The sequence below is a fragment of the Chrysemys picta genome, chromosome 19 (assembly GCF_011386835.1).
Source record: "Chrysemys picta bellii isolate R12L10 chromosome 19, ASM1138683v2, whole genome shotgun sequence".
NCBI classification, from domain to species: Eukaryota; Metazoa; Chordata; order Testudines; family Emydidae; genus Chrysemys; species Chrysemys picta.
In genome coordinates this window covers 4,913,437-4,939,756 of record NC_088809.1, presented here as the reverse complement: position 1 = coordinate 4,939,756, position 26,320 = coordinate 4,913,437, and the positions used below count along the sequence as shown (strand labels likewise).

The following is a 26,320-nucleotide window of genomic DNA, read 5'->3' as shown; positions in this document are numbered from 1 at the left end:
GGAAACGACCCAGCCCCCGCAGGAGCCGCGCGGGCCCCGAGCCCCCGGTCTCACCGCCGCGGTGGGAGATGTGCCGGCAGCGGAAGCGCTGCCGCTTGGGCCGGTGCAGCAGTCCCGGGCATTTGAGCAGCAGCGCCGAGGTGAGGAGGTAGCCGCCCAGCGTAGAGACCAGATACAGGGCGACGCCGGCCATCCTGCCCGCTCCCACCGAGCCGGCCGGCCTGCGGCAGCCGCGCACAGGCCCGCCCTGCACAGCCGCAGCCACTCCCCCCCCCATCAACCCGGGAGAGGGAACGGAGAGCGCAGGCGCGCAGCCGCACGCGCGAGAAGGGGGCTCGGCCCTCCCTTGAGGGGAAACTGACCCACTTCTAACACTTGGGGGCTCATAGAATCATAGAACTGGAAGGGAGCGCGAGAGATCATCTAGTCCAGTCCCCTGCACTCAAGGACTCACCCCCACCCCCTCGAGGGGAACTCACCCCCCCTTCTAGCCCCCAGGGGGCTCAGCCCCCCTTGAGGGGAATTGAGCCCCCCTTCTTGCCCCCAGGGGACTCAGCCCCCCCTGCAAGGGGGGAGTCAACCCCTTCGCCCTGCCCTATACACCAGGGAGTGGGGGTTAATCCCCCTTTCCAGGCTCTCACCTTCCCTGACGTCATTCCCTGCCCCACACACAGAGGAGGGGAATTAACCTCAAAACCCTCCCCCCCATCCCAGGAGGTGGATTAATCACCTCCCCACAGATTGTACCCTGCTATTGCACACATGGGGTTAACCCCCCCCCCAGCCTCTACCTTCCCTAAGAGGGCTCTTCCCCCAAGGAGGACTCATTCACTTCATTTCCTCCCTTCATCAGAGTATTTAGACCTCTTTCTTTCCCCATAGCAAGATTAAACCCTGTCACACAGCACAGGGGAACTTTATGCCATGGAAGGAATTCCCCTTCCCATCCCTCCTAGATGAGGGGCTTGCCCCCATTTCACCCCAGCAGGGAGTGCTCCTCTAGGCTTCCTCCCCCCAACCTCTGAGGGGAACCTCAAACCCTCTCCTGCTTTCTCCAGTGGTTTAGGCAGAGCATATCTTTGAATCATCTCTTTCCCTCACCCAGCATACAAGCATTTGTGTCAAGTTTTATAACTTTTCACCTACAGCCCTTAAACCTCTGCCTATGGGCATCCTTACATTCTCCCCCATCCCATCGTCCAGGCAACCACAGGTGCTACCCCTTTCACCTACTTGGGATGGAAGAGGTAGCACCCGCACAGAAATGGAGATGCTTGAGAATGTTTTGATTAAAGATGCCAGTCACATGCACATCACTGGGTTTAACACAGCCCTAATATGGACACAGGGTAAATCAGCAGAGGGTGGCTAGCCTGGAAACAGCCAATTGCTTGTGATTCAACAGGTGTAAAACAAGTGACTGAAGTACAATTGACTGAGTGTGCCTGTGAATGCCTCTTCTTATGGAAAGCACAATGGATGTTTAATAACCAGCACTGTAAAACCCCATCTAAAATAAAATCATACTTAAAAAACTATTGCAAGAATGGTTTCTGGGATCAACAAAAATAATCTCTCTGTTAAACTTTCCTTTTTGGAGGACAGTACCAATGTGACATAGGCCAGGTGTGATCAATAAACACCATAAACCCAGGAATTTGTGTAATGTTTTGCTTGTTTTAGAGGGAGACCTACAGTGCCTATTACATTATCATAATCCTCCATTCATTCTGGAGTTTAAGTGCACCAGCGCTCACAACGCCACCTGAAAGAGGTTAGAGGCAAACTTTCCCACATACCAAGGCCAAAAGTGGGATAAAGATCTAAAAGTCTGATAGATTTCAGACAATTAGACATTTAAAATTAATGGAGATTGGATAGGAAATTGTTAAGAGTTTAGGAAAGATTGATTGTTCTTTTGCTTGAATTGGAAGCAAGCTGCATTTGGCCATTTAATGTGTAAAACTGCACTAAACCCAGTCTTCATGTACTGATCATTTATGAGTTTATCAATTATGGCAAAATCTTGATAAATAGTTATTCCACAAAGACAACATGATCTGCACCATTTTATCCTTGATAAGATATTTCCACTCCACCTTCTTCCTCAAGTGAAACAGATTAACTTTCTTTAAAGTTCAGTAATTTATGATCAATGACAGCATACACATAATCTGAATATAAGATTGACTCTCTGAAAACCAAGCCCTTCACTTCAGAGTTATTTGAGATGGAAGAGCCTTCCAATGGGCCAGCTGCTCTAATCTCTCTACAGCTGTACTCCTGTACATAAGTGTTATACTGCATAAGTGCCTTTCACATATATTTTACAAGCACCATCAACTGTTATCAGCTGTTTTGGTTCCAGGGGAATTTTCCTCTTCTTCCAGTAACAGTTTAAACATCACTTCAGTTTGTGTATGCAAATTCTTCTGCTCTCAATGATGTTTCTCTATTCAATTGCTGTATGAAGAAGTTTGAACAATTTAGTAATCTCCTTCTTAAGTCTTCTGCTCTAGGATCTCAAAGCACTTTCTAAACTTTCATGCATTAAGTCACATAGCAGCCCTCAAGAAGCAAGGGAGGTATTATCCGCATCGTATAGTTCAGAAAATGAAGCAACCATTTGAGTAATTTACTTAACATGGCAAATAATTGGAAGGGAAAAGAACCCACTCATCACAATTCCAGTTCTGTGCTTTAATTGCAATAGTAGTGCAAACTGGGAGAAATTCTAACCTTTTGTTATATGCTACGAGGGCTTTTTTGTTTGTTTTTTTAATTTTTAAACTTGTTTTAGAACGGGTTTCAGTTGTCAATATTTTATCTTTTTTTTTAAGCACACCTAACCATGACTCAGGTGTAGGAGCTGATTTCTTATGGCCACAGCTATGGCACTGGATAGATAATGTTCAAAAATAAGATCTGGTTGTCTGATCCACAAATATACACCTATTTTTAATTTATTTATTTATTTTAATATGTCTGACCTGAATGAACAGGGTTCCTGGCTCTGATGGAATTGAGAAGACAAATCCAAAAATGACTAAAGATATCTGTAATTACATTTTAAAAACTCAAATACAAAGTTTCTGCTAACAACACAATAAGAGTCCATATTTTTGATTTAAAAAGGCAGGTTAGAGAGACAAAAAGATTCTCTTCTCACTGTCTCCATCTGACAAGTAACAGCTTGATTCCAAGCAGGGGTAATTTTAATATAAGTTCCTAAATATGTAATTAGGGACAAGGAGTTGACTCATGAAAACATGTAGGGACACAGGCTCAGACATATAAAGATAAATTAAAAGTCGCCGGTTTCTACATATGAAAACTGATTGGTAAACAGAGAATGTTGTCATGTTCCTTTCTCCACTTTGATACTCAGAACTTTATTCTGAATCTGGACCCTATTCACTTTACATGCAGTGGTTTCACTATACCAAGCAGTGATTACTGTTTAAGTATCAACAGTCAGGAATCAAAATCCATAATTTGGATTGAAAAAACAAGTCACCTTAAACCAGGACCAATGTACCAGAATAATTCTTATTGTGTAATGGCTTTTAGTATTCCTCGAACAACCTTATAACTCATTAACTGCTGGTTTTCTTTAGGAGGAAAACAGGGTCCACGTTCTGTCACATAAGCGTAAGGGAATCGAAGCACCCACAGTCCATCAGGCGGGAGGGTTATTTCCTGTTTCTCAGGGTAAAATACAGGGCAAGGCGGAGGCCCTGGTTGAACCTGAAAAAAACAACAGAGTAAGAAATATGTTAAGTGCTTTAAAAGATAAAATCAGCAAACTATTGGAATAAAACCCTCTCAAATAACTAAATCCACACTGGTCTATTAAGTCTCTACTAAAATGCGGTTTGAAGCCACTTTAGTGCATTTTTAGAAGACAGTGTTTAAATGCTGTTCTTGCCAGAAAGGAAATAAGTTTCAAACCCCAGTGTGATCAAGATGCTGAACTTAAGATAACAGATTTGGCATCAGATCACTAAGGCCCTGTTTCACACTACAAAATAAATAAATAAATAAAATCTACATTTAGGGACCCAGTTGCATCTGTGTAGTGCAGACAAGAATAGACTGCTTCAACTGTGACTCAAATTGTTCTACCACCTTGGATTTTTCAGGACCGTAACGTGATTCGAGAGCACTTAAAATATTGTTTATCAACTGCACTAGAAGACTGAGCGGTGTCTTAACCAGGTCAAGAACTGATGTGATGTAATTTTTTCCTTAGGCATATTAGATTTTCACAGGGTGGACAAGGGCCTTAGAAATCATATCACTTATGGACATAAGTATCACTAGTTGATTTAGCTTTTTCCTTGCCATTTCATCCACATTCAACCCTAAAGAGGAATTTTGATATATCACCATTAGGGCCTGATCTTGCAGCTCATACACAGGCAAAACTCATGGAAGTTAAATGCGGGTCTGAAAGATTAGACTACAAAACTGAATCTTAACCACTGAAGTGAAGTTACTGCATTTCGTGTATGTAATTGGTGCCATTTCACTGCTGTGTGTAGCTTTAATCATTACTACTCCTGCTTGAACTTACAAAACAAAAAACAATTTAGTATGTGGGTCTTTAAAGTCTCCTCTAAAACAGGTTCGGTTTGCTTTGTAGGAATATAGCACTGGAAGGGACCTCTTGAGACACTGAGTCCAGTCCCTTGCTATCACAGGCAAATCAGTCATACAATTCCATTCTTAAACTTATCAAGCTCCATCTTAAAATTAGATAGGTTGTTTGCCCCCATTACTCCTATTGGAAGGCTGTTCTAGGACCTCACTCCTCTGATCAGAAACCTTCTAAATTTCCAACCTATCTCTCTCAAATAGCTCTTCTCCATCCCTGATGCCCATGCCCAATGCAATTATAGACAGCAATCATATTTCCTCTCAGCCTTCATTTTGCTAGACTAAACAAGACACCTTTTAGTCTCCCCATATGATATAGGCTTCCCATTCCCCAGATCATTCTAGTAGCACTTTTCTGTTCAAGTTTGAATTAATCTCTTTTGAACATAGGTATAGGAATGATCCCAGGGCACTTTAGGGGAATAGATGGTTTCTCCCCACAACTGATATAAACATACTGTGTGCTGGCTGCATTTCAGTGGTGCTGTATTATTTACTTTCAGTACCAACAAATGAAATTTTGTTGCCATATTTTACAAAGTGCTATATAAATGGTAAGATTATTCCATGACAGAGTACTATTGGAAAACACATCTTGTTCATATTTCATTACTTTAAAAAAAAAGTAAGTGGGCACATATATCAAATATCAATTTCCTTTTCCCAGCATCTAGAAATAGATGAAAATTACATCTTTTTCATTCTACAGATTCTGTCCCCAGAGTTCAGAGAATTGAAGATAAAAATCCAACTTAGCCATGAATCACCATTTTTCTGTGAAGACATTTTAATTTTTAATTTATGTTCCCATTGTTCAGTAGTTATTTTTAAAAAGGTACTTTATTCTGATGCATTTTTTGTGGCATAGTATTTAAAATGTCTTTTCAACCTATTGGAACTCCACTATGTCATCTGTGATAAAATGTGTATTAAGAAGAAAGTTATGCTAACAAATGCTAAAGTCATAACAGTCTTGGTGACTGAAGAAATATTTGCTTACAGAACACGTACAGCATTTGCAACTACACAGCAAACTTCCCCACACCACCATTGTACTCAAACCTGATCTGCTGGGACTCTCCCTAAGGAATGAGAAGAGACTTATCTTCATTCCCCATTCAGTCCTTGGCTGAAAATATCAAGGAGCATTCCCAATGAGGTGGTGGTTTACATGTCGTCTGCCTGCTGAGAATTTCTGAACTAAAACCGGCCTATGAGAAATGGGTTTGGTGCAACAATCCAACAACTTTTGGCCAATACCAATTTGGATTGACCTAAAGAACATTACAGACGCTCCCCGGGTTCCGCAAAGCTGACTTACACAAATCTGCACTTACGGAAAAAGTTCCATATTTTATTTTATTTTTGGGGGTTGGGGTGCAACATAATTGTCGGGTAAACATTCCTGACTTACTCAAAATTTGACTTACGCAAGGCGTTCCAGAACGGGGAGTGTCTGTAATTAAATCCTGGTTCAGGTTGGAAGGAACTTCTTGGATTATCTACTCTTACCTCTTCAACGATGAAGGATCCTACATTCCTGTGTGTGTCCCACAATAAGTGTTGTTAATACACTTTTTAGAGTTACATTTTGCAGTTCCTACAGTCACTAACAGGTAGCTAGATTCTATTTTTAATTTCTTACCTGAGGTGTCAGTATTATCTGCAGTGGAGCATCTGGCACTACAACAAAGAGTCTTATAAACTGAGCATAATATGGTTTAAGTCCTCGTCCCTGAGTTGATGAGAGGATGTATAAGGGCATATCAGAATTAAGGGCTTTTATAGCAGATTCTTTTGGCCCACCACCCATCACCTTCATGACTTTCTCAGGCCCTGAACACATGAACCTCCGACCACGGGCATCTTCATATTCAAATCCAACAAAGGCTCGAGCTATGTCATCTCTCCTCCTTCCTCTTCCCATTACAACTGCACTTCGTTTCCCAGGAACAGCTTTATTAGGAGCAGGCCAAGAATTAGTGTCTAGATCTCCCTCATCTTCAGCTCTTGTCCTGATGACAATGTCCCAAGGCATTAAATAGTTTGTTCCTGGGATGAAGCCCTGTTGGTCTAAGCCTGTGTGGAAGTTATAAGCCTTAGCAGGGCCAAGTTTAACCAGTGACCAGCTAGAGAATTTGGGAAGAAGGCCCTTAGGGCAATTAGAATGGAGCATGCCAGGAAGATACTCAACAGTGGATGCCTGGCGATCTACCAAGCTTGGCCTCTTCTCGCTTTTAGATTCTGATGCTTGCCCGTGAGCCTCTGCATTGTCTCCTCCACCTTGAGGATCAGCTGGGTAGGTGCCCAGGCTATCCGTCGATTGACCCAAACTAAGGGCTAAGCTCAGGCTGGTGCTCTCTCCCTGGGTTTGAGGCTCTTTTTCTTTAAGTTTCTCAGCTTCTCCTTCTGGAGGGGCAGGTGAGGTCTCATCCTTGGCTGGTGCTGGATCAGGTGTACTCGGCTGAAATATCGGGAAGTTGATGTGGTCCAGTTTCCCACAACATTTCTCTTCCAGCAGCTGTGAAAGATGGAACACAGTTAACTTGTCATCTGTAGTCTCAATGTTCACATAGCTCTGAATCACAAAACTAACTGAATGCAGTTTAATATAATAAGCTATAGTATTAACAAGACAATGCAATCTAGCTTCAAGCAAATATTGAGAGGCTCTCTTTTGGTGAAGTGGGAACCAGTGCACTTCTGAATGAACTACAGACACTATGCACATAACTGTTATGATTAGGCCTGGTCCACACACTGTTTTTGTATTAGTATAACTATTTTGGTTAGGGGTATGATTTTCTACAAACAGTTAAAGATCAGTGCAATCCCTAGTGAGGATGCAGTTATATTGGTATAAAGGTGCCTTACACCTTCCCTTATAAGCTACACCAATATAAGCACCTCAATACTATTATTGCTGAACCCCTGACTGGAAGGTATGGAATAGTACTGCTTTAACTATCCTAGTATAGTCAAAGTGGTACAAATTTGTGATTGTAGAAAAGCCAGTCGTTTACTGCTTTCATGGAAAATGAATAGGTTGTTCACCAAGCTATTCAGATGGCGTGGGTCTGATCCTGCAAGGTACTAGTACTGCTGTTAAGGCAACAGGAGTAAAAGCTGCTTGGGTCTTACAGGAGCAGGATAGAAAAAAAAGTAATATTTAAATAGCCTAAAACGCTCTTCTTTTTCCCAAGCGCCCCTTTCACTTAGGTCTCTCTCTCGCCTTGTGGTCAGAGGACTCATTTTCTTCCATCAAATCCCTCCTTAACATAAACTAACGCAAAGACCATTTTAAAAAAGGCTGTACAGTACTCCCATGCCAGCTCTAACTCTTATTGGAACACTAGGTACTAGTTGTGTCTGCACTGTTTTGTCTGTCTCAGACCTAGACTCCGATTTTGAAGTCTGAAGGGAGCATTATGATCATCTAGCCTCATCTCCTGCATAACCCAAGACACAGAATCTCACCCAGTAATTCCTGCATCAAGCCCATAACATCTGTTAAAACTATAAAATATATATTTAGAAAGATATCCAGTCTTGATTTACAGGTGTCAAGTGACGGAGGATCCACCACATCCCCAGGCAAATTATTTCAATGGTTAATTACCCTTGCTATTAAAAATATGCACCTTATTTTAAGTCTGAATTTGGCTAGCTTCCGCTTCCAATCACTTTTTCTCTTCTCCCCCATAGACATTTATAGACCACAATCAAGTTACCTCTTAACTTTTTCTTTGGACTCTTCAGGATAAGCTGTGCCTTGTTTGTATAGCACAAGCATAGCTATGGCTTAATAAATAATATTTTCCTTTGAAGCAAAAATGGAAAGCTAATGATTACCTGATAGAAGTCATAATTGGCTGCTTTGATATCAAAGGGATCATCCCGGGGTGCTTGTTTCCTCCCACAGTTACAGGCACCAGTGGAGCGAGCCCGGCTGTTGTGATACAACACTGGAGGGTTTCTATCTGGCTCTGGTTTTTCCCCTGAAAAAGTAACAAGATTAATTGGCATTTGCTTCACCCCCTCTGGAGAGATACTTGTATAATTTGGCTATCTTCAACCCTCTTCTGCAATGATCCCTCATACTTCCCCCCAAATTACTTTCCAAAATTGCCAAACCCCTTCCTTATGTTTGTTATACAACCAGTTACAAAGGCCCTTTGTACACACTGAGCTGCCTTTCTTGCCAATTGCTTATTGTGCAGGATATGGAGCTGCTATGTAATAATTTATGTTCCACCATTTGATTGTTATTGTGTTGGCTATATGACTGCAAGGGGTTGATTTAAGCAGAGGATAGATAGCCCCCCATTTATCAATATTTTAAAAACAATGCAACTACCATTTATTTTACATTTTACCTCTGACCAAGCTGATTTCAACAATCTGGCTTGGGAGTCCCCATAGGGGGATCCAAGCAGAGGAAACTGGAACAGTGAAGTTTGGATGGATAAGAAGATGGTCCCTGAAGGATAGGAAAAAGTGAGACAAAGACTGCTGGGGAGTAGACTGAACCCCAATCCCTAGAGGCAAAGGGGTCAGGGATTAACTAGGACTACTAAACCTTTAAGTAAGGCAAATATGCATATAGACCTTTTATTGTGTTGAAATCCTTTTTTCTTGTTATGCCTTGTTCCTACTGTTAAGATAAAACAATACATTGTTTTGAAGAGGCTGTTTTGGGTCACTGTGTTAACCACTGGTGCTCAGTCAAGCCTGCAGAGTAATCATGGGTGGTACACAGTGTGCTGTAGCCCAGTGACCAGATCTAAGAGTGTGAAAATTGTGTTGTCCTTTTACCAGGTGAAAGCAAGAGAACACACGTTCTTAACCATGACACTTACCAGTCTTGCTTGAAAGGACAAATGGTTCTTCTGGCTATTTATATATATTCCTTGCACAGTAAGGCTCTATTTTAAAATAGCATTTGCACCTCCCTAGGAAACCATCTTTCTAAGCTGGATATGAGTCAACAGTGTGCCCTTGTTGCCAAGAAGGCTAACGGCATTTTGGGTTGTATAAGTAGGGGCATTGCCAGCAGATCGAGGGACGTGATCATTCCCTTCTATTTGACATTGGTGAGGCCTCATCTGGAGTACTGTGTCCAGTTTTGGGCCCCATACTACAAGGATGTGGAAAATTTGGAAAGAGTCCAGCGGAGGGCAACAAAAATGATTAGGGGGCTGGAGCACATGATTTATGAGAAGAGGCTGAGGGAACTGGGATTGTTTAACATAAGAAAGGCCGTACCGGGTCAGACCAAAGGTCCATCTAGCCCAGTATCCTGTCTACCGACAGTGGCCAATGCCAGGTGCTCCAGAGGGAGTGAACCTAACAGGCAATGATCAAGTGATCTCTCTCCTGCCATCCATCTCCATCCTCTGACAGATAAGAGAATATATTCTCAGTCTTATTCTCTATCCCCTTTTTAATGATTCCTAAGTTTAGTCTGCAGAAGAGAAGAATGAGGGGGGATTTGATAGCTACTTTCAATTACCTAAAAGGGGGTTCCAAAGAGGATGGATCTAGATTGTTCTCAGTGGTGGCAGATGACAGAACAAGGAGTAATGGTCTCAAGTTGCAGTGGGGGAGGTTTAGGTTCGATATTAGGAAAAACTTTTTCACTAGGAGGGTGGTGAAGCACTGGAATGGGTTACCTAGGGAGGTGGTGGAATCTCCTTCCTTAGAGGTTTTTAAGGTCAGGCTTGACAAAGCCCTGGCTGGGATGATTTAGTTGGGGTTTGGTCCTGCTTTGAGCAGGGAGTGGGACTAGATGACCTCCTGAGCTCCCTTCCAATCCTGATATTCTAGGATTCTAAGGACATATGTCCAACTAGCATGGAGAGAACCCAATAATTAATGAGTCCAATCCTGCAACCTTTATTCACACCAAGTAGCAATTAGTTTTTTGGGGGGAGGGGTTCTAAATCAAAGTTACATTTGGGGGGGGCAAGTGACGACACAAGGAACTGAGAATAGGGTATGGAGCCTTTAACCTCTAGATTACTAGTTCTAATACATCTGTTACCACCATCTGATTACTGTTTTCTGTCCTCTATGAAATGAGTTTGGTGGTCCCATCCCACGTATACACATTACACACCTAGAGGCAAATTACACACCACAACTGGCAGTCTCTGCACAGACAGCAAGGGTTGAACTGACCATGGAAACTCAACTATTTTCAATTCCTGGGAGTGGACACTCCCAATCAGGAGTGGGCACATCAGTAGGGATAATTAAGTGAATGCTGCAACACAGCCTTTGCTATAACCATCCCTTCAATAAACAGAGAAATGGAATCTAAACCCATCACTCCTGCACTCTGCATGAAGATTAACATTAGACACAAGACCTATTTTTAGAGTCTATGATCTACTGTACCTAATAGTATTTCTTTTAAAATAAAGCCAGTTTTAAAATTCAGTGGCCAGTCAGATAGGAAAACATTTTATGGCTTAAAACTTGTAAACGAAAACTGCAAAAGGATCCTAACGCAACTGAGCTTAGTTACCTGATTTTGGGAGTAAGTGAAATTTATGCACACAGTGCTGATCAGTTAAACTTCGCTCCTCGCACAGCTGATGCCCGTTGCTCCAGAACTTGTAACAGTCTTCATGAAGTTGCATGGCATACTTGTGAAAGGCTGGTCCCCGGGCATGCTGGCTGTACACACGCAAGGCTTGTGCCAGCTGATTCTTATGAACTGTCATAGTGTAATTGTGGGGCAGGTTGGACTGGTAGGCACTGTGGGCCATGGGGAGAGCCTTTTGGCAACGGTTTTCAGAAAACTTAGTGTCTATATCTAGGTACCCCTCCAAGACTTTGATGCTTCCCATAATTTTGGAGGTCAGTTCCCCAGTGAGGGAAGCTGGGTCATCATCTTTCCCCTCAATAGCCACTTCATACAATTTCTGAGCTGCAGCCACCCACTTCTGATATGTAGGAAGCTCAAAGTGAGAGGGCTGAGGGTTTCTCCCCACACTATCATCAAAGCCTTTCTTGCTGAGCACCAGCTCTACATGTTGCCATAGGAACTCCTTGAGGGTGCAGTCCACCAACTGCCCAGAGGAGCTGGAGCTGCTACTGCTACTCTCAACATGGAAGGACAACTGCTGCCTGCCATGTCTCATCATCTGATATCTCCTGGGCCCCGCCAAGGTGGGTGCCAGCAAGGAATCGGTCTCTTTCATCGTGCAGTTGCTCCTGAGCTGCTCCAGCAGCATGGCCACCGGGTCCTCTCCATCCTGGGCCCCACCAGCCACAATGTAGACAAAGGCCTGGTTAGCAGGCACAGTGAAAAGGCAGTTGATGCTCTGGTTGGTCAGCACCCGACTCTTACGGAAGATGCGGTAGATCTGGTCCTCCAGGGCATGCTGCAACCTCCTCTTAGGTGAATGCTTCTTGGGTGGGGGCTTTTCCAGCTGGCCGCAGAGGTCTTGCCCCCTGCCTGGTGGGGGGTCCACCTTCAAGGCCCCATTAAGCTGGAAGAGGAAGAGGAGGCGGGGCGGGCACGGCCTGCAGTTGAGCTTCCACTCCTTGCCAACCGGGCAGTCCTTGATGGCGGCCTTGAGGGAGGGCAGCACCTTCTGCCTCAGCCCATCCAGGGCTCTGAAGACACGGTCATAGGTGATGTCGAAGGAGCAGGTGGGGTGCACCATCAGCAGGATGTGGCAGACGGAGAAGAGGTAGAGAAGGCTCAGGCAGTGCAGCTTCTCCTGGTGCTTCCAGAACTCATGGGCCTCGGCATGGGGCAGCGGGGCGCCCGGGGGGTGGCCGAGCCCCGGCACCCTGGCGTCCCCGGCGCTGAGGTCCCTGCAGGCCTGCAGCAGCTGGGGGGTGTCGCAGATGGAGGTGAGCACCAGGTACAGCACCTTGCTCTCCTGGCTGTAGTAGGCCTGCAGCAGGTTGTAGTCCTGGGCGGCGGGCTCCCCCTCTCCGGCCGCGGGCTCCCCGCCATCCCTGGGCTCGGCCCCGCCGTGCCCCGCGCTCTCCCGCTGGAAGAGGGGGAAGACCTGCCGGTCGCACACGGTGCTCACCAGCGCCGCCTTCTCGGAGCTCAGCTGCAGGGCCGTCTTGCCGAAGATGCCCACCACACACACCTCCTCCTCCCCGGGGGCGGGGGCGGGGGCGCCCGTCCCGCCGCTCCCCTCCGCGCCGCCGCCGCCGCCCCCAGCCAGCAGCAGCTCCCGCAGGCTCACCGGCACAGTCATCGCCGCGGCAGCCCAATGGGCCAGACTTCCTTCGGAGCTACTGGGCATGCGCCACAGCAGAGCATGCGCGGTAACTCCAGAAGCCGCCGGTGTTAATGCGCATGCTCATAACTCTGGGCGATGCTGAGCAGTAGGAACGCAGCTGCCCTCACCTTGCCCTCAGCCCCGTGGGTTGCTAGGTTGGGTGGGTGCGGAGAGGACAGAAGAAGATGGGGGGAACTAGGGAAGAAGAGGTTCAGGGAGCAGATTGGTTATCCCCAATCAAACAGCAGCACCACGAGGAGAGAGGCTATGCCAGACGTGCACCCAGCAACTCCCCTTCAAATCACCCACAATCCAGAGGAAACAGGTACCTGTAAGAGCCCAACTTCTAAAACCATCCTGCAAACAATTGACTAGTACTGTAGCCCTTCCAATGAGCAGTGGGGGGACCTTTCTAGGTTATGGAACTGAGCAAGGGGTCTGACGGATCTTTCTACTGCAACTTGCAGAAGCCACATCAAGTGGAATTCTAGGGGAATTTCCACTTGTTCCAGCTCATTCCCCCTCGAAACTGTATACGGGGTGCTGGAACAATTTTTTTTAGTGAGGGTGCTGAGAGCCATTAAACCAAACTGTAAACCCTGCATATAATGGAAACAACTTCAAGCCAGGGGATCCTGCAGCACCCCTAGTTCTAGCACCTATGTTTGCATATTCAATTAAAAGGAAATAAACTCCAGCCTGTCAACATTCATGTTTATTTTTATATATAAAAAGAATGATCAGGGCTATTTCAGTGGTTTAGTTTCAAGTTAATACAATAGGAAATGTGTAATCACTGGTGGAAAATATGCAGTGTAAACATGTAATAATTATAATAAACGAGACTGGATATTGGCAGTAGGAGTTTAAGGTGGCTTACAGTAACTACATATTTGTTTAGGAACCAAGCATGTTCATTCCATTCCTAAAACACCAATTAGGACCTCTGAGCTTTCCATTTTGAAGCACTTCATAAATATTATTAGTTAATTATCGGAACCTTCCCATGAGGTCAGTATCATAAGCCAAATTTTGCAGATGGGGAAACTGAGACACATTTTGTGACCATGCCCAAGGTCACATAGCAAGTCAGTGGGAGAGCCAGGAACTTAGGAGTTCCTCACTTCCAGTCCCCTGGCTCTAAACACTAAACAGTGGTGTCTCAAATTGGGTATGTTAATGTAAACACAAGCCAAAATGGTACATGCTGGAAAACTGTAATAATACTTTCTTATTGAGCCACATAACTATTATTTATACAAAAAATTGCTAACCTATTTGTTACAGGAAACATTGGAGTCTTAAATTACTTTCCTCTTTTGAATTTTTTTCCTCTAACATTACAAATATTGCCAAAGTCATCTTTAAAAAATGTAAGACAAACAACATTAAGTTTAAATTACTTCCCTGTACATATGCATCTATATCACAAAAAGACAGCACTTTTGGAAATTTCAGAAGAAGTCAACGTTCCAAAGGACCAAAGAGACTTCATTCTCTTCTCATCATTTGAAGAGGTACCCCAGTGTGAAGACTGAGACACATTAGGACATTCTGGGGAAGGCTGTACCTTCTGTGGATAGAAGACTTCCCTCTCGAGGACCATCAAAATGGCACTTTTTATGTGTGCTAAACTTACTTTTAAAATAATAAATTGTTTACCCCTTAGTGATATAAAATTGGGGTTAGACAAGTAGCTACCTGACGCTCAATTGACATAAAAATATTGCAGCACAGATCTAGTTTTGTTCATCAAAGCTGCTTGCAGTATGTAACCGAGCTGGAGAGGGAGTCTTTGGGTGAGCCATCTGTTAAAATAAGAACCAAGTTAGAATTTAGATTTCAGAAACAATTACATAATTACCCGCTAGTAAGTCTTATTCATCGCATCCTAACTGTAAGCGAACACCTAGTCCAAGAAGATTCCTAACATGTATAACATTTGTAATCCTCAGTTTCTTTCCAGTGTCAGCAGCAGTCTTATTTTTAACTTATTGTTTTTGGGGTATTTTTGGTGTTCAAAAAGCTGCTACCACCATGATAGTCATAGTCTTTGAGAACCTCTGCATATTCCCACTTGTGGGGTGTACTCCTGCAACCACTGAGCCTCAGAGACATCTAGAAAGCAGCACCCTAAATAAGCCCCACCTCATGTGAACCCCAAATGTTTGCAATCAAAGTTATAGAAGTGCCATCCAACCCCTATCACCTCAGCTCCTCCTCCTAAATTTTAAAATCCTTTGAGAAAAGAGCTCTAAGGGAGAAGGGAACACGGGGGAGACTCTGCAAGGGTGTTGTTCCCCACATGTAGGAGGATGCAGAGGCCACATTGATGAAGAATCCCGCCTGCTGTGCATCTATTTTGAGCACTTGATTATGCTTTGAATTAAATTCCAAGATTCAAGTTTGTTTTGTATGCTACAAATAATATTTAGCACTTCTAGCATTCTTTACATTCTCAAAGTACTGAACATACATTAACTAAGTGGTAGGTAACATGAGGCAGTCGACTAGGTATCAGGAGACCAGACTTCTGCTCCCAGCTCTGCTCATGACCTCCTGGTTGATCTTGGTCAAATCACATCACCTTTCTATGGCTGTTTTCTCATCTGTAAAATGGGAATAATGACCCTCCTTTATAAACCACTAAGATCTATGGGGGAAAAAGTTTTATTCGAGATAAGTGTCACTATTTTGAGTAGTAGTAATTATGGGCTCAGCTGTATGAGGCACCAAGAGCTTTCACGTCCCACTGCCAAGCTATATGATGACATTTTGGAACAATATCTTATACTGGGCTTTTAAAACTCCAACCAAACTTTCTGCAACAAGAAACTGACAAACACAATGTCTTACCTGAAATTTGCGCCTCAGTGCCTGTGTCATTATTGGAGTCAATCCTGTGCCGGTTTCCATGTTTTCTTTGTTAGTTAATGGAGTTCCACCAGGACTCCTGAAGAGATCGTAAAAATGGTAAGGAGCATTATTCTTAAATTTCTGATTAATTAAAAAACAAAAGAAAACAGAAAGGAAGTTACCTCTGAATATTGACTTTCTTAAGATGTTTTCTAAGGTCTATTTGATTTTTGCTGGGAGTGCTGATAAAAAACAACAAAATGTTAAAACCAACATTTTTGAAGTACTATCAACGATGATTATTATTCTGAACATATACCATCTTTTCCCTGTGACATCAAAGAATGTAGAAAGTTCCTTACATTAGGAGGTTTGTAATGGGAGCTGGTAGGAGCTTGGATTTAGGTCTCAGATTAATGCTTTGTAAATCTGAGACTGTAATTAATGCCCTGCGCTTCTTCATTGGTGATCCTGCCTAAAATTAAAAAAGAAAAATGTTATCAAAAATACATTTTAAAAGCCCCCACAGAACATACAATCTATTTAATATTTATACCCTGCATGTTTTTAGTGCACTATGGCTCATCAGCTGTTTTGCGTCATTAAGATTTAATGTACCATGGACAAAAATAGCCATTTTATAAAAGACTCCTGTGCACAGATTGTACAAGGAAAAATATCCATATATGGTTAAAATTCAGAAAGCTACAGGAATGCTGGATGCTATTACCCTAAACTAAAAAGGAACACACCAGGCATTGACCCTGGCGCTCTCTGTGGCCATGGGGCAAGTCACTTAACCTCTCTGCCTCAAATTCCCCATCTGCAAAGTTAGGATAACAATATTTACTCACATATCTTACTGCAGATTTGGAGATAGGATTAATCAGTCAATGAGCCCAAATTCAACTTTGGTGTGAGCCCACAGAAGTTTCTGAATGAACTCTTGTTTGCAGAGCGCATTGAAGGTTTATATAGATCTGCTAAGTATGATTATTAGCTGAAATCTAAAATCTGTCGTAATGTATTCACTGAACTACTTTATTATTTGGATTTATCATCATTATCCCCAAAACGTGTTGTCTAGAACTATAAAGGGCAACATAAGAATATAAATGTATAAATTATTTAAAACAACTTCACACAAGAGATGGAAATGATCAAAGGGCATAGCATATATTCAGCACTTCAATAGGGAATATTCCTTGAGGCAGGAATAATAGGTGGTGCTTAAGTTTATTTTTAGGAGAATGTTTTCGAGTTGAACTGTCAAATGCAATTTTTCAGCTAACCAGAGTACAGGCACTAGCCTTGGTTAAAACTATGGCCTGAAAAATTCAATGCATGGCTCTAAATGAGAACAAGAGAAGTTTTGCAGAAGCCAAGAAAGATCAGGAATATGATTCTGGTCTCTACAACCCAGATTCTCAAAGGTATTTAGGCACCGAACCCCCACTGATTTCATTGGATCTACAGCTGTACACCAACTGAGGCTGAACAACAATAGATTTCTTGACTTAGCAAATGTTTGTTTATTTAGCCATTAGTAGGGCCCTACCAAATTCACAGTCCATTTTGGTCAATTTCACAGTCACAGGATTTAAAAAATAATAAATGTCATGATTTCAGCCATTTAAATCTGAAATTTCACAGTGTTGTAATTGTAGGGGTCCTGACCAAAAAAGGAGTGTTGGGGGGTTGTAAAGTTATTGTAGTGGGGGTTGTGGTACTGCTACCTTTACATCTGCGCTGCTGCTCGCGGTGGCGCTGCCTTCAGAGCTGGGCAGCTGGAGAGCGGTGGCTGCTGGCCGGGAGCCCAGCTCTGAAGGCAGAGCCACCACCAGTTGCAGCGCAGAAGTAAAAGTGCCATGGTATGGTATTGCCACCCTTACTTCTGCTCTGTTGCTGGCAGGGCACTGCCTTCAGAGCTGGGCACTTGGCCAACAGCCACCGTTCTCTGGTTTCCTAGCTCTAAAGGCAGCGCAGAAGTAAGGGTGGCAATACCACAACCCCCCTAAAATAATCTTGTGACCCCACTACAACTCCCTTTTGGGTCAAGACTTCCAATTTGAACACTGGTCTCCCAAGTGAAATCTGTATAGTATAGTGTAAAAGCACACAAAAGACCAGATTTCACGGTCCATGATGTGTTTTTCATGGCTGTGAATTTGATAGGGCCCTAGCCATTAATGGCAGCCATTTCTGATATGGTCCTGGGAAACCAGGAATTATATTTGTTAGAACAGAACTTCAAGACACAAATCCTGGGTATAATGCACAGTCCAACCAAATGGAGTACGCACTGAGGGCAATCTTTCCCCACACCCAAGCAAAGGAGTTGCTTCACAGCTACTACTCCAGACCTGAGGGGAGAAAAGGTTGCGTATCTGCTCAGAAGAACCATTAATCCTGCACTCAGATCCCCAGTGTGCACAGAGCCCCTATGGAGCCGGGCTACCCAGTATATAGGGGTTCTACAACTGCTGCATGAGGCTCCTGCCAATACACAGTGGAAGACATTGGTTTGATAGCAGGCAGGATTTGCCCCAGAATAGCACTATCCAGTTATACGTGTCCTTTGGTTTACCTGGTCTGTTTCTGTGTACTTCTGTGTCTTCTTTAGTTTCACATTCAGGAGATCCTTGAGAGTTATTTGTATGGGCCCATCTTTTACTGAGGTAGCCTGAAAACAAGGGGAAGTTGGAACGAAGGGTAAAATCAGCAAATTGTGTGGCTCTCATAAGACATGTTTCCCTCACTTTGTACCAAAATCCATCAAAGACCACCTGAAGAAATACAAGTATCAGGAGGTAACCGTGTTAGTTTGTATCCACAAAAATAACAAGGAATCCGGTGGCACTTTAAAGACTAACAGATTTATTTGGGCATAAGCTTTCGTGGGTAAAAAACCCACTTCTTCAATGCCACCGGACTCCTTGTTGTTTTTGAAGAAATACAATAATTCTGTTACTCCCTACCTGAAGTGCTTTTGTGCTATGGCCCGTTTTGAGTAGTAAAGGTGCAGGTGGTGGTGGTGGAGGAGGAAGAGGAGGTGGTGGAGGTGGAGGAGCAGATGCAGGTTGCAGCACTCCCGCAGAAGACAGGGATACCGGGTCTGCCAAGCTGATTTGTGCACAGACAGGAACAGCTAGTAATGGTTTATTACATCTTTGGCAAGGAGAGTTTTCTGAGGAACTAACAACAGTCCCACTCATCTGAGGAGAAAAAAAAAGACAAAATAAAGAACATTAAATTAACTGTTTAAAGAATAGGAATGTTTAGGGAATGGAGTTCATAACTTCCATCGATCCAGGATGCCCAGCCCACAATGTGCCTGCTATTGGAGTGATCATCAAGCTGGCTAACTGCTGCCTTCTAGCCTCAGGGTGGCAGTATTTCAGTGATGCTGTATGTGTAGGGAACGTGAAGTGATTTGCAATGAAAGGAGCTAAAGCAGTGGTTCTCAACCCAGTGTGCTTTTCTTTTTTTGAAGAGCTCTGGCTGTCAGCCCCAGGTGGCTGGGATAAAGGTGACAGCCGGGGCACTGCCACCCGGGGTCTCTTTCCCCCCTGCTCAATATCTCACCGTAAGGCAGCCCAGGCTCAGTCCCCCCCCCCCCCAACCCCAGTCCCTCACCTAGTGGCGATGGGGCTCTGGCTGTCAGCCCCAGGGTGGCTGCAGCAGCGCAGAAGTAAGGGTGGCAATGGGGCGCTAAGTCTGCTGCTATTGTGCCTCAGAGCTGGGCACCTAGCCACTGCTCTCTGTTCCGCCTGCAGAGCTGGGTGGTAGTACTTTGGGGGGAGGGTAAATGACTACAAATACAAATAAGGGGGCCCAATCAAATAAGTTTGAGATCCAAAGAAATGCAAGCTATTTTGTATTTACACAGGCCCTATAATTTCCAAACCTGAATTTATACATTTCTCTAGCAATTCTATTCCATTTCAAAAGCACCGCTGTGACTTGGGGGCACAAGCTTCATTGTCTAAATTCATTTGATCATCAACTTAGAGAGCATTCCCTACTTTTGTTTATATGTAGTGTGTGACCCAATTATATCCTACTAAACATCATCGGGGGAAATATTTAGGCCATAATAATAGTTACTCTGTCATCAGGGAATGTTATGGGCTGGAGAATTTTTAAAAAGGCAGAAAAGTTCGACCAGTGATTCAGACCCCACTCCTGCAACTTCTTCCATTTCACCAGTTCCCTGAACCCTAAATTTGGGGAGGGGGCTCTATATAGACATAGTGGTCTCTGCATGGAGCAAGTTGCAAGGCTGCAACTTTCATTTCAACAGCATCTTTTACTATGGAAAATTACTAACAACCATTATTGCCAAAACACAGTGAAGATCTTAAAAATATATATATATATATATATTTCTAAACATATTTTACCTACCATTGTCGCAAACACCATCTTCAGCCATTGGAAGATGGAGAGATGGAGCAAAACATTACTCTATTTTTTTTCCAGTTGGTGTACTTTGTGCATTTAACAATGCTTTGCTCTGTGGAGAATCAATTTGGCACACAGAGTCCCATTGCCAGATCAGGACATTATTGAACCTGTTTGAGCAGGTCTTTCACACAGGAGTAGGGGAGGGAAAAGACATCTTTGAAGAATAGGAAAGTTTGGTTGTAAAGCCACAAACATTGACAGAGAGATTCAGGGATACACGAAGAACCTGAAAACTACTTTGAATATTTGTCTAATTGACTGGATTTCAAGATAATGGTGTCCCTTCCCTAGCATACACATAGCACAAACACTTTTAGTCTCCATGACTGACCACAGATCTTTAAATGCTTAGGCGAGTGTTATTAAACTTTTTTGTGGACCCCTAAAAAGTTTTGAATGGAGATGTGAACCCCTTTAGAAGTCTTAGGAATAGTCTGTGGACCCCCAGATTGAAAACCACCAGCTTAGTAAATATGAGAAAAATCACACTGCTAATGGGACTAACATGTGACTGACCTGGATCACTCCTTGTAGTCTGGAAAATTCAATTTCCAGCTTTTCCAATTGTTGCTTCAGCATGTTCAGTTGCCGCAGGTAGAGCCGTGAAGGAAATATGGTGTCTTTGATGACTTCAAAACTCTAAGCATCACAAAGAAACCAGAGGACTATTTTCAGAGTTAAACACAATGGTGTGAAATTTCAAAAGTACCTAAGGGACGTGGGAGCACAACTCACATTGAAAGTTAGTGAAAACTCTTTTGATTATATTCAGTGGCATGAAACAACATGGATAGGCCATTTCAAATCTGCTCTCATTTTTTTCCTTTCCCATCCTTGGGTCAGAGTACACCAGAAAAGCAGACCTGCTACATTCATAAGATCTCATCTTCTAATTTGCTAATTTTGAATATTGCAGGTGGCTGCAAACTGGTAAGCCATCAGGAACCGAACGATGGACCACATTTCTTTGGAAAGGTGTTGTCCTGCAGATGCTCAATAAGGTTTCAAATTTTAACTCTGAACTCTAGAGTATGGTTTTTGTCTGACCCATCAGGGTCATGCACTAACATCTCCTAGGCTATCAAGAGTTACAAGCTGGGTCCTTTGTCATTGCAAATCCTCCAAATACTGCATTAAAGTCTCCAACTTCACATACAATCTCAATGTCACCTTAATTTGGGGCATTTTTACCATACCTATTCCCCCAGCAGATACCCCCCACTTGAACCTTAATAATTCCTTCCAAAGCTATAGATTCTCCAATAACTACAATTGAACTTTCACCTTAATTTTGGAGTTAGTGCTCTGTGCATGTGTACAGTACCTATGGTAATCTCAGACAGAAATAGAGATTTAGAAAACACACCTGTGCAACACTGTTCTGGCACCACCAATACAAAGATGATGCTGTCATTGCCAAAGGCCTTACTGCATCCTTTACACTGGGGAGGATTAATGGCCAGACTGAGAAAGTGCTACTTTGGCTGTGGGGGGGATTTGGAGGAAGACCATCCAATAACCTGTGGAAGAAAATTTCAAATTTAACTTTACAAGTAAATAAATCATTTTAGCCATCCAAAAATGTAACAGTGGTCAATCAGTTGGTCATTTAGAAGTGTCAATATAACAGGTGAGTTTGGAGTAAACATCAGTGCAAGGGAAGGGGATGGTAGGAAAATTTGTGTTACACTGTAGGGAACATTCCTGCCCTGGCAAAGGAATAAGATTTTCCCAACAGGTTTTTTCAGGCTCCAATTACTGAGATTTTGTGATAACTCTTTTCCAAACCCCATTTCCTGAGGCATTTAAAATTAGATTGGATAGGAAGGACACTGGAAGATGTACAAGAGGGAACAATTCTGCAGCAGCCAGGCCATGAAGTAGATGGGACTCAACAAGTCTCCTCCATCTCCAATTTCTGTGATTCAGTGTACTCTTTGGAACTAGCAATGGACCTATGAATTGGGTTAATGAGAAAACTAAATGTAATGTGAGCTTACCTTTGAGGGAGAGGATTCAAGCACTGCAGTTTAGTGACATCTCCCTTCTTGTTCATTAGAAGTTTTGCTCGGGCCCGCAGCTTCCGCCGGCGTTGCTTATACTTTGCCATTATTTCTAGGGAGCCAAGTTCAAGAGCAGTTCAATCACTCTACAAGAGTTTATAATGGGCACCGCATTTCAAGAAAGATGTGGAGAAATTGGAGAGGGTCCAGAGAAGAGCCACAGGAATGATTAAAGGTCTAGAGAACATGACCTATGAAGGAAGGCTGAAAGAACTGGGTTTGTTTAGTTTGGAAAAGAGAAGACTGAGAGGGGACATGATAGCAGTTTTCAGGTATCTAAAAGGGTGTCATAAGGAGGAGGGAGAAAACTTGTTCATCTTAGCCTCTAAGGATAGAACAAGAAGCAATGGGCTTAAACTGCAGCAAGGGAGATTTAGGTTGGACATTAGGAAAAAGTTCCTAACTGTCAGGGTGGTTAAACTAGGGTTACCATTCGTCCGGATTTACCCGGACATGTCCTCCTTTTGTGTGCTAAAAATAGCGTCCGTCCGGGGGGAATTTGTAAAGCACTCACAATGTCCGGGATTAGCAGAGCGAGTGGCTGGGAGGGCTGCAGGGAAGTCCCGGGCTGGACTCAGGAGCAGCTGTAGAGGAGCCGGATCCACCCTGCATTCTGAGCCAGCAGCTCCCTTGCAGCCCAGTCCAGCAGCACTGTGCAGGGCCAGACCGGGTTTTGTTGTGCAGGGCCAGGGACCAGGTTTTGTTGTGCAGGGGAGCTCAGCCACGTGTCCGGCTTGGCTGCACAGAGCCCAACACTCTGTTCTGAGCAGCAGGGTAAGGAGGTCAGGGGGCAGGAAGGTTCTGGAGGTGGAGGTCAAGAAACGGGGGGGGCTTTTTGGGGGGAGTGGAGAAAGTTTTGGGCAGTCAGGGTACAGGTAGGGGGTAGGGTCCTGGGGGGCAGTTGGGGGGGGGTCTTAGGAGGGGGCAGTTAGGGGACAAGGAACAGGGAGTCTTAGGTAGGGGGTGGGGTTCTGGAGGGCAGTTAGGAGCAGGGGTCCCAGGAGGGGGCAGTCAGGGGACAAGGAGCAGGGGGGGAGTGTTTGGGAGTTCTGGGGGGGGCTGTCAGGTGGCAGGGGTGGGGAGATGGATCGGAGCAGTCAGGGGACAGGGAGCAGAGGGGTTTAGATGGGTTGGGAGTTCTGGGGGGGGCTGTCAGGGGGTGGGGAGTGGTTGGATGGGGCGTGGGAGTCCCAGGGGTCTGTCTGGGGGTGGGGGTGTGGATAAGGGTTGGGGCAGTCAGGGGACAAGAGGCAGGGAGGCTTAGATAGGGAGTGGAGTCCTGGGGGGCAGTTAGGGGCAGGGGTCCCAGGAGGGGGCAGTCAGGGGACAAGGAATGGGGGGAGGGTTGGGGGTTCTGGGGGGGCGGGAAGTGGGAGGGGCAGGGGCGGGGCTCCTCCCGTCCTCTTTTTTTCTTGCTGAAATATGGTAACCCTAGGTTAAACACTGAAATAAATTGCCTAGGGAGGTTGGGGAATCTCCATCTCTGGAGATATTTAAGAGTAGATTAGATAAATATCTATCAGGGATGGTCTAGACAGTATTTGGTCCTGCCATGAGGGCAGGGGATTGGACTCAATGACCTCTCGAGGTCTCTTCCAGTCCTAGAATCTATGAATAATCCTGCTTTTATTAAAGAGCAGAGCTGCCGCAAGAAGGTGGAAAAGACGAGGGATGCATGTCAATAAATCCTACTTCAAGATATTTGGAATTGTCTTGTTTGAACAGAAGTAATACTTAGAAACATTAATTATTACCTCCTTTAAAGTATTTCTGTGATCACCTGGAGAGAATTTGTACATGTTAAAACAGCTGATAGAATGATGTTGAAACTGACATTTTAAACTCTCCATTTTAAACCATCCCATGCCATCGAATTTTTTACATGGAATATTGGGAAGAGAGGACAAATCATAGATTTGGTAGAGGAAATCATCATATAATTGCACAAGATATGGAAATATAATATATCCAGGACCTATGTAAAATGCACCGCTTGCTCCATGGGTGCCAGGAGAGTGACCTCTTTGTCCTCCATCGCACAGGACTGTTTTGAAAGTCGTGCATACTCCTTGGCTTGTTCAATCTTCCTCTTCTCTACTGAGAATGCCAACAAGAGATCCCTAATTGACCTATCAACTCATTTTACATAGTCATTCCCACCTGATGGCTGTTTGTTGAACTGCCAATCACTACTGATAGGCACTTTTATTTGAACTGGTGCCCTTAAGGCAAAGCCCACCTCCATCCAACAAATATGCATGTTAATATTTTTAGTTTAATTGTTTTAAAATAAGAGAATTTAGGCACAGGCTCTCTAATAGGATTACCTGGCTTCTGCTAGCCATGGCAAGTGAATGCTTTTAGTTTGAATTTTTGTAAAGATTCTTAGAGAGACAAGGTGGGTGAGGTCATAACTTTTAATGGACCATCTTCTTTATTTGGGACTGACACGTCTACAGTTACACTACATATAAAGGTTATGAGAGAGCGCAGCACAGTTTCTTATGATGTTCTAATTGAGCAACTCTGGAGCTATCAAAATATTGCAGCCTATTAGACATAGGGGCGGTCAGGGGATAAGGAACAGAGAGAGTTGGATGGGTCAGGGATTCTGAGGGGGGCAGTCAGGGGGCAGGAAGTGGGAAAGGGTGGATAGGGGGCAGGGACTAGGCTCTTTGGGGAGGAAGAGCCTTCCTTACCTGGCCCTCCATACAGTTTTGGAACTCTGATGTGGCCCTCAGGCCAAAAAATTTGCCCACCCCGGTCTAGTGTATGCATGGGAATCTGCAAAGCAATTTGGGACCCTTTGCAGTAAGAGGTCCCACCGTAACATGGTTATTATTACAGCTAGCGTGACTCTATTCAGCTTCTAGTTAGAGAAGAATTTTATTGTGGTTAAGATGCCAGACTGGTGCTTACACTGGGTTCAATTTTTCCAGCTGTACAATAGAAACAAAATGCTTTTCTCCCACCTTTTGTCCACCTTGCCTAGTTAGAGGCAAGCTCCATGCCTTACTCTGTACAGTAGAACCTCAGAGCTATGAACACCTCGGGAATGGAGGTTGTTCGTAACGCTGAACAAAACGTTATGGTGGTTCTTTCAAATGTTTAAAGCTGATCATTGGCTTAATGAAGCTTTGAAACTTTAGTATGCAGAAGAAAAATGCTGCTTTCCTTTTTTTTTTTTTTTTTTAGTAGTTTACATTTAGCACAGTACGGCCTCGTATTTGCTGCTGCTGCTTCTTTTTGGGGCGGGGGTGGTGGTGGTGGTGTCTCTGCTGCTGCCTGATTTTAAATTTGTTAGTCTCTAAGGTGCCACAAGTACTCCTGTTCTTTTTGCCTGATTGTGTATTTTTGGTTCCAAATGAGGTGTGTGGTTGACTAGTCAGTTCATAACTCTGCGGTTCCCCTGTGTATGTACCTAGCACCCCGGGGCCCGGAGACGGTAGATAACTAGGTCCCTAGCCTGCACTGCCTCCCTGCAGCAGGATACCCACCAGCCTAGCGGGGCATGCATCACTCTGGGAGCCTCCCAGCACCCTCAAGCTTTCCCCATAGGCCCCCTCCCCAGAACCCCGGGCTCTGACCCCCTTCACTACCCCCCTTGTACCCCAGCCGTGCCCCCCCTCTCTCTGCACCCTCGACCGCCCCGCCCCTCTGTGTCCCCCGGGTGGGGGGAGAGTGACCAGTCACCCTAGCCGCTCGGCTCGCCCCCCCTTCACGTACTTACCTGCTCATCGGTCCGAGCAACCTCCCTGCAATTCAAAATCGCTACACCATCCACCCTAAGCCAATCGCAGCCCCGCTCTCTTCTGCCTCCCACGGAGCCCGACACCCACCAGAGCTATCCAAGCTCTGATTGGTTACAGCGAATTCAGGTCCAGCCAGTCGACGCCAAGCGTGTACATGATAAGGAGGCGGGGAGAAGAACCAATCCCAGCATAGCTCTCACCTGCCATCAGCACATCCTGCGCCACACGAAGGAAAGATGCCTCACGATTGGTTGGAAGGGTTTCAGTTTAA

The 26,320-nt window shown here is 44.4% G+C and overlaps 3 protein-coding genes across 10 annotated transcripts in view; all 3 read right to left on the bottom strand.

Moving 5' to 3' along the window:
• Positions 1–313, bottom strand: part of GDPD1 (glycerophosphodiester phosphodiesterase domain containing 1) — a 30,872-nt gene extending 30,559 nt beyond the window's left edge. Inside the window, exon 1 of the mRNA XM_005298768.4 lies at positions 55–313. Within this exon, the coding sequence (XP_005298825.2) occupies positions 55–277 (223 nt within the window). The 5' untranslated portion in view covers positions 278–313. The remainder of the gene's footprint in view (positions 1–54) is intronic.
• A 2,730-nt stretch (positions 314–3,043) lies between these two features.
• SMG8 (SMG8 nonsense mediated mRNA decay factor) lies at positions 3,044–12,957 on the bottom strand. The gene is made up of 4 exons (XM_008178904.4): positions 11,189–12,957; positions 8,512–8,657; positions 6,305–7,180; positions 3,044–3,747 (listed from the first exon to the last, which is right to left on the bottom strand). The coding sequence occupies exons 1-4, from the start codon at positions 12,933–12,935 to the stop codon at positions 3,550–3,552; spliced, it is 2,967 nt and encodes a 988-aa protein (XP_008177126.2). The 5' UTR covers positions 12,936–12,957; the 3' UTR covers positions 3,044–3,549.
• Positions 12,958–13,608: 651 nt separating this feature from the next.
• On the bottom strand, positions 13,609–26,274 carry PRR11 (proline rich 11). Of its 8 annotated transcripts, XM_042857920.2 has the most exons (11): positions 26,028–26,115; positions 24,273–24,394; positions 22,235–22,349; positions 21,601–21,754; positions 20,751–20,873; positions 18,746–18,982; positions 18,355–18,450; positions 16,130–16,242; positions 15,950–16,009; positions 15,768–15,864; positions 13,609–14,719 (listed from the first exon to the last, which is right to left on the bottom strand). In XM_042857920.2, exons 3-11 carry the CDS (start codon positions 22,342–22,344, stop codon positions 14,651–14,653), a joined length of 1,059 nt encoding a protein of 352 aa, XP_042713854.2. In that variant the 5' UTR covers positions 22,345–22,349; positions 24,273–24,394; positions 26,028–26,115; the 3' UTR covers positions 13,609–14,650. The 8 variants fall into 8 exon arrangements, 6 of the variants coding, with proteins under 6 accessions (XP_042713854.2, XP_008177020.2, XP_008177021.2 ...); XR_010593820.1 differs by lacking the exon at positions 24,273–24,394 and having other exon boundaries at positions 18,355–18,553; positions 26,028–26,167; XR_010593819.1 differs by lacking the exons at positions 24,273–24,394; positions 26,028–26,115 and adding an exon at positions 24,997–25,187 and having other exon boundaries at positions 18,355–18,553.
• Positions 26,275–26,320: the final 46 nt, after the last annotated feature.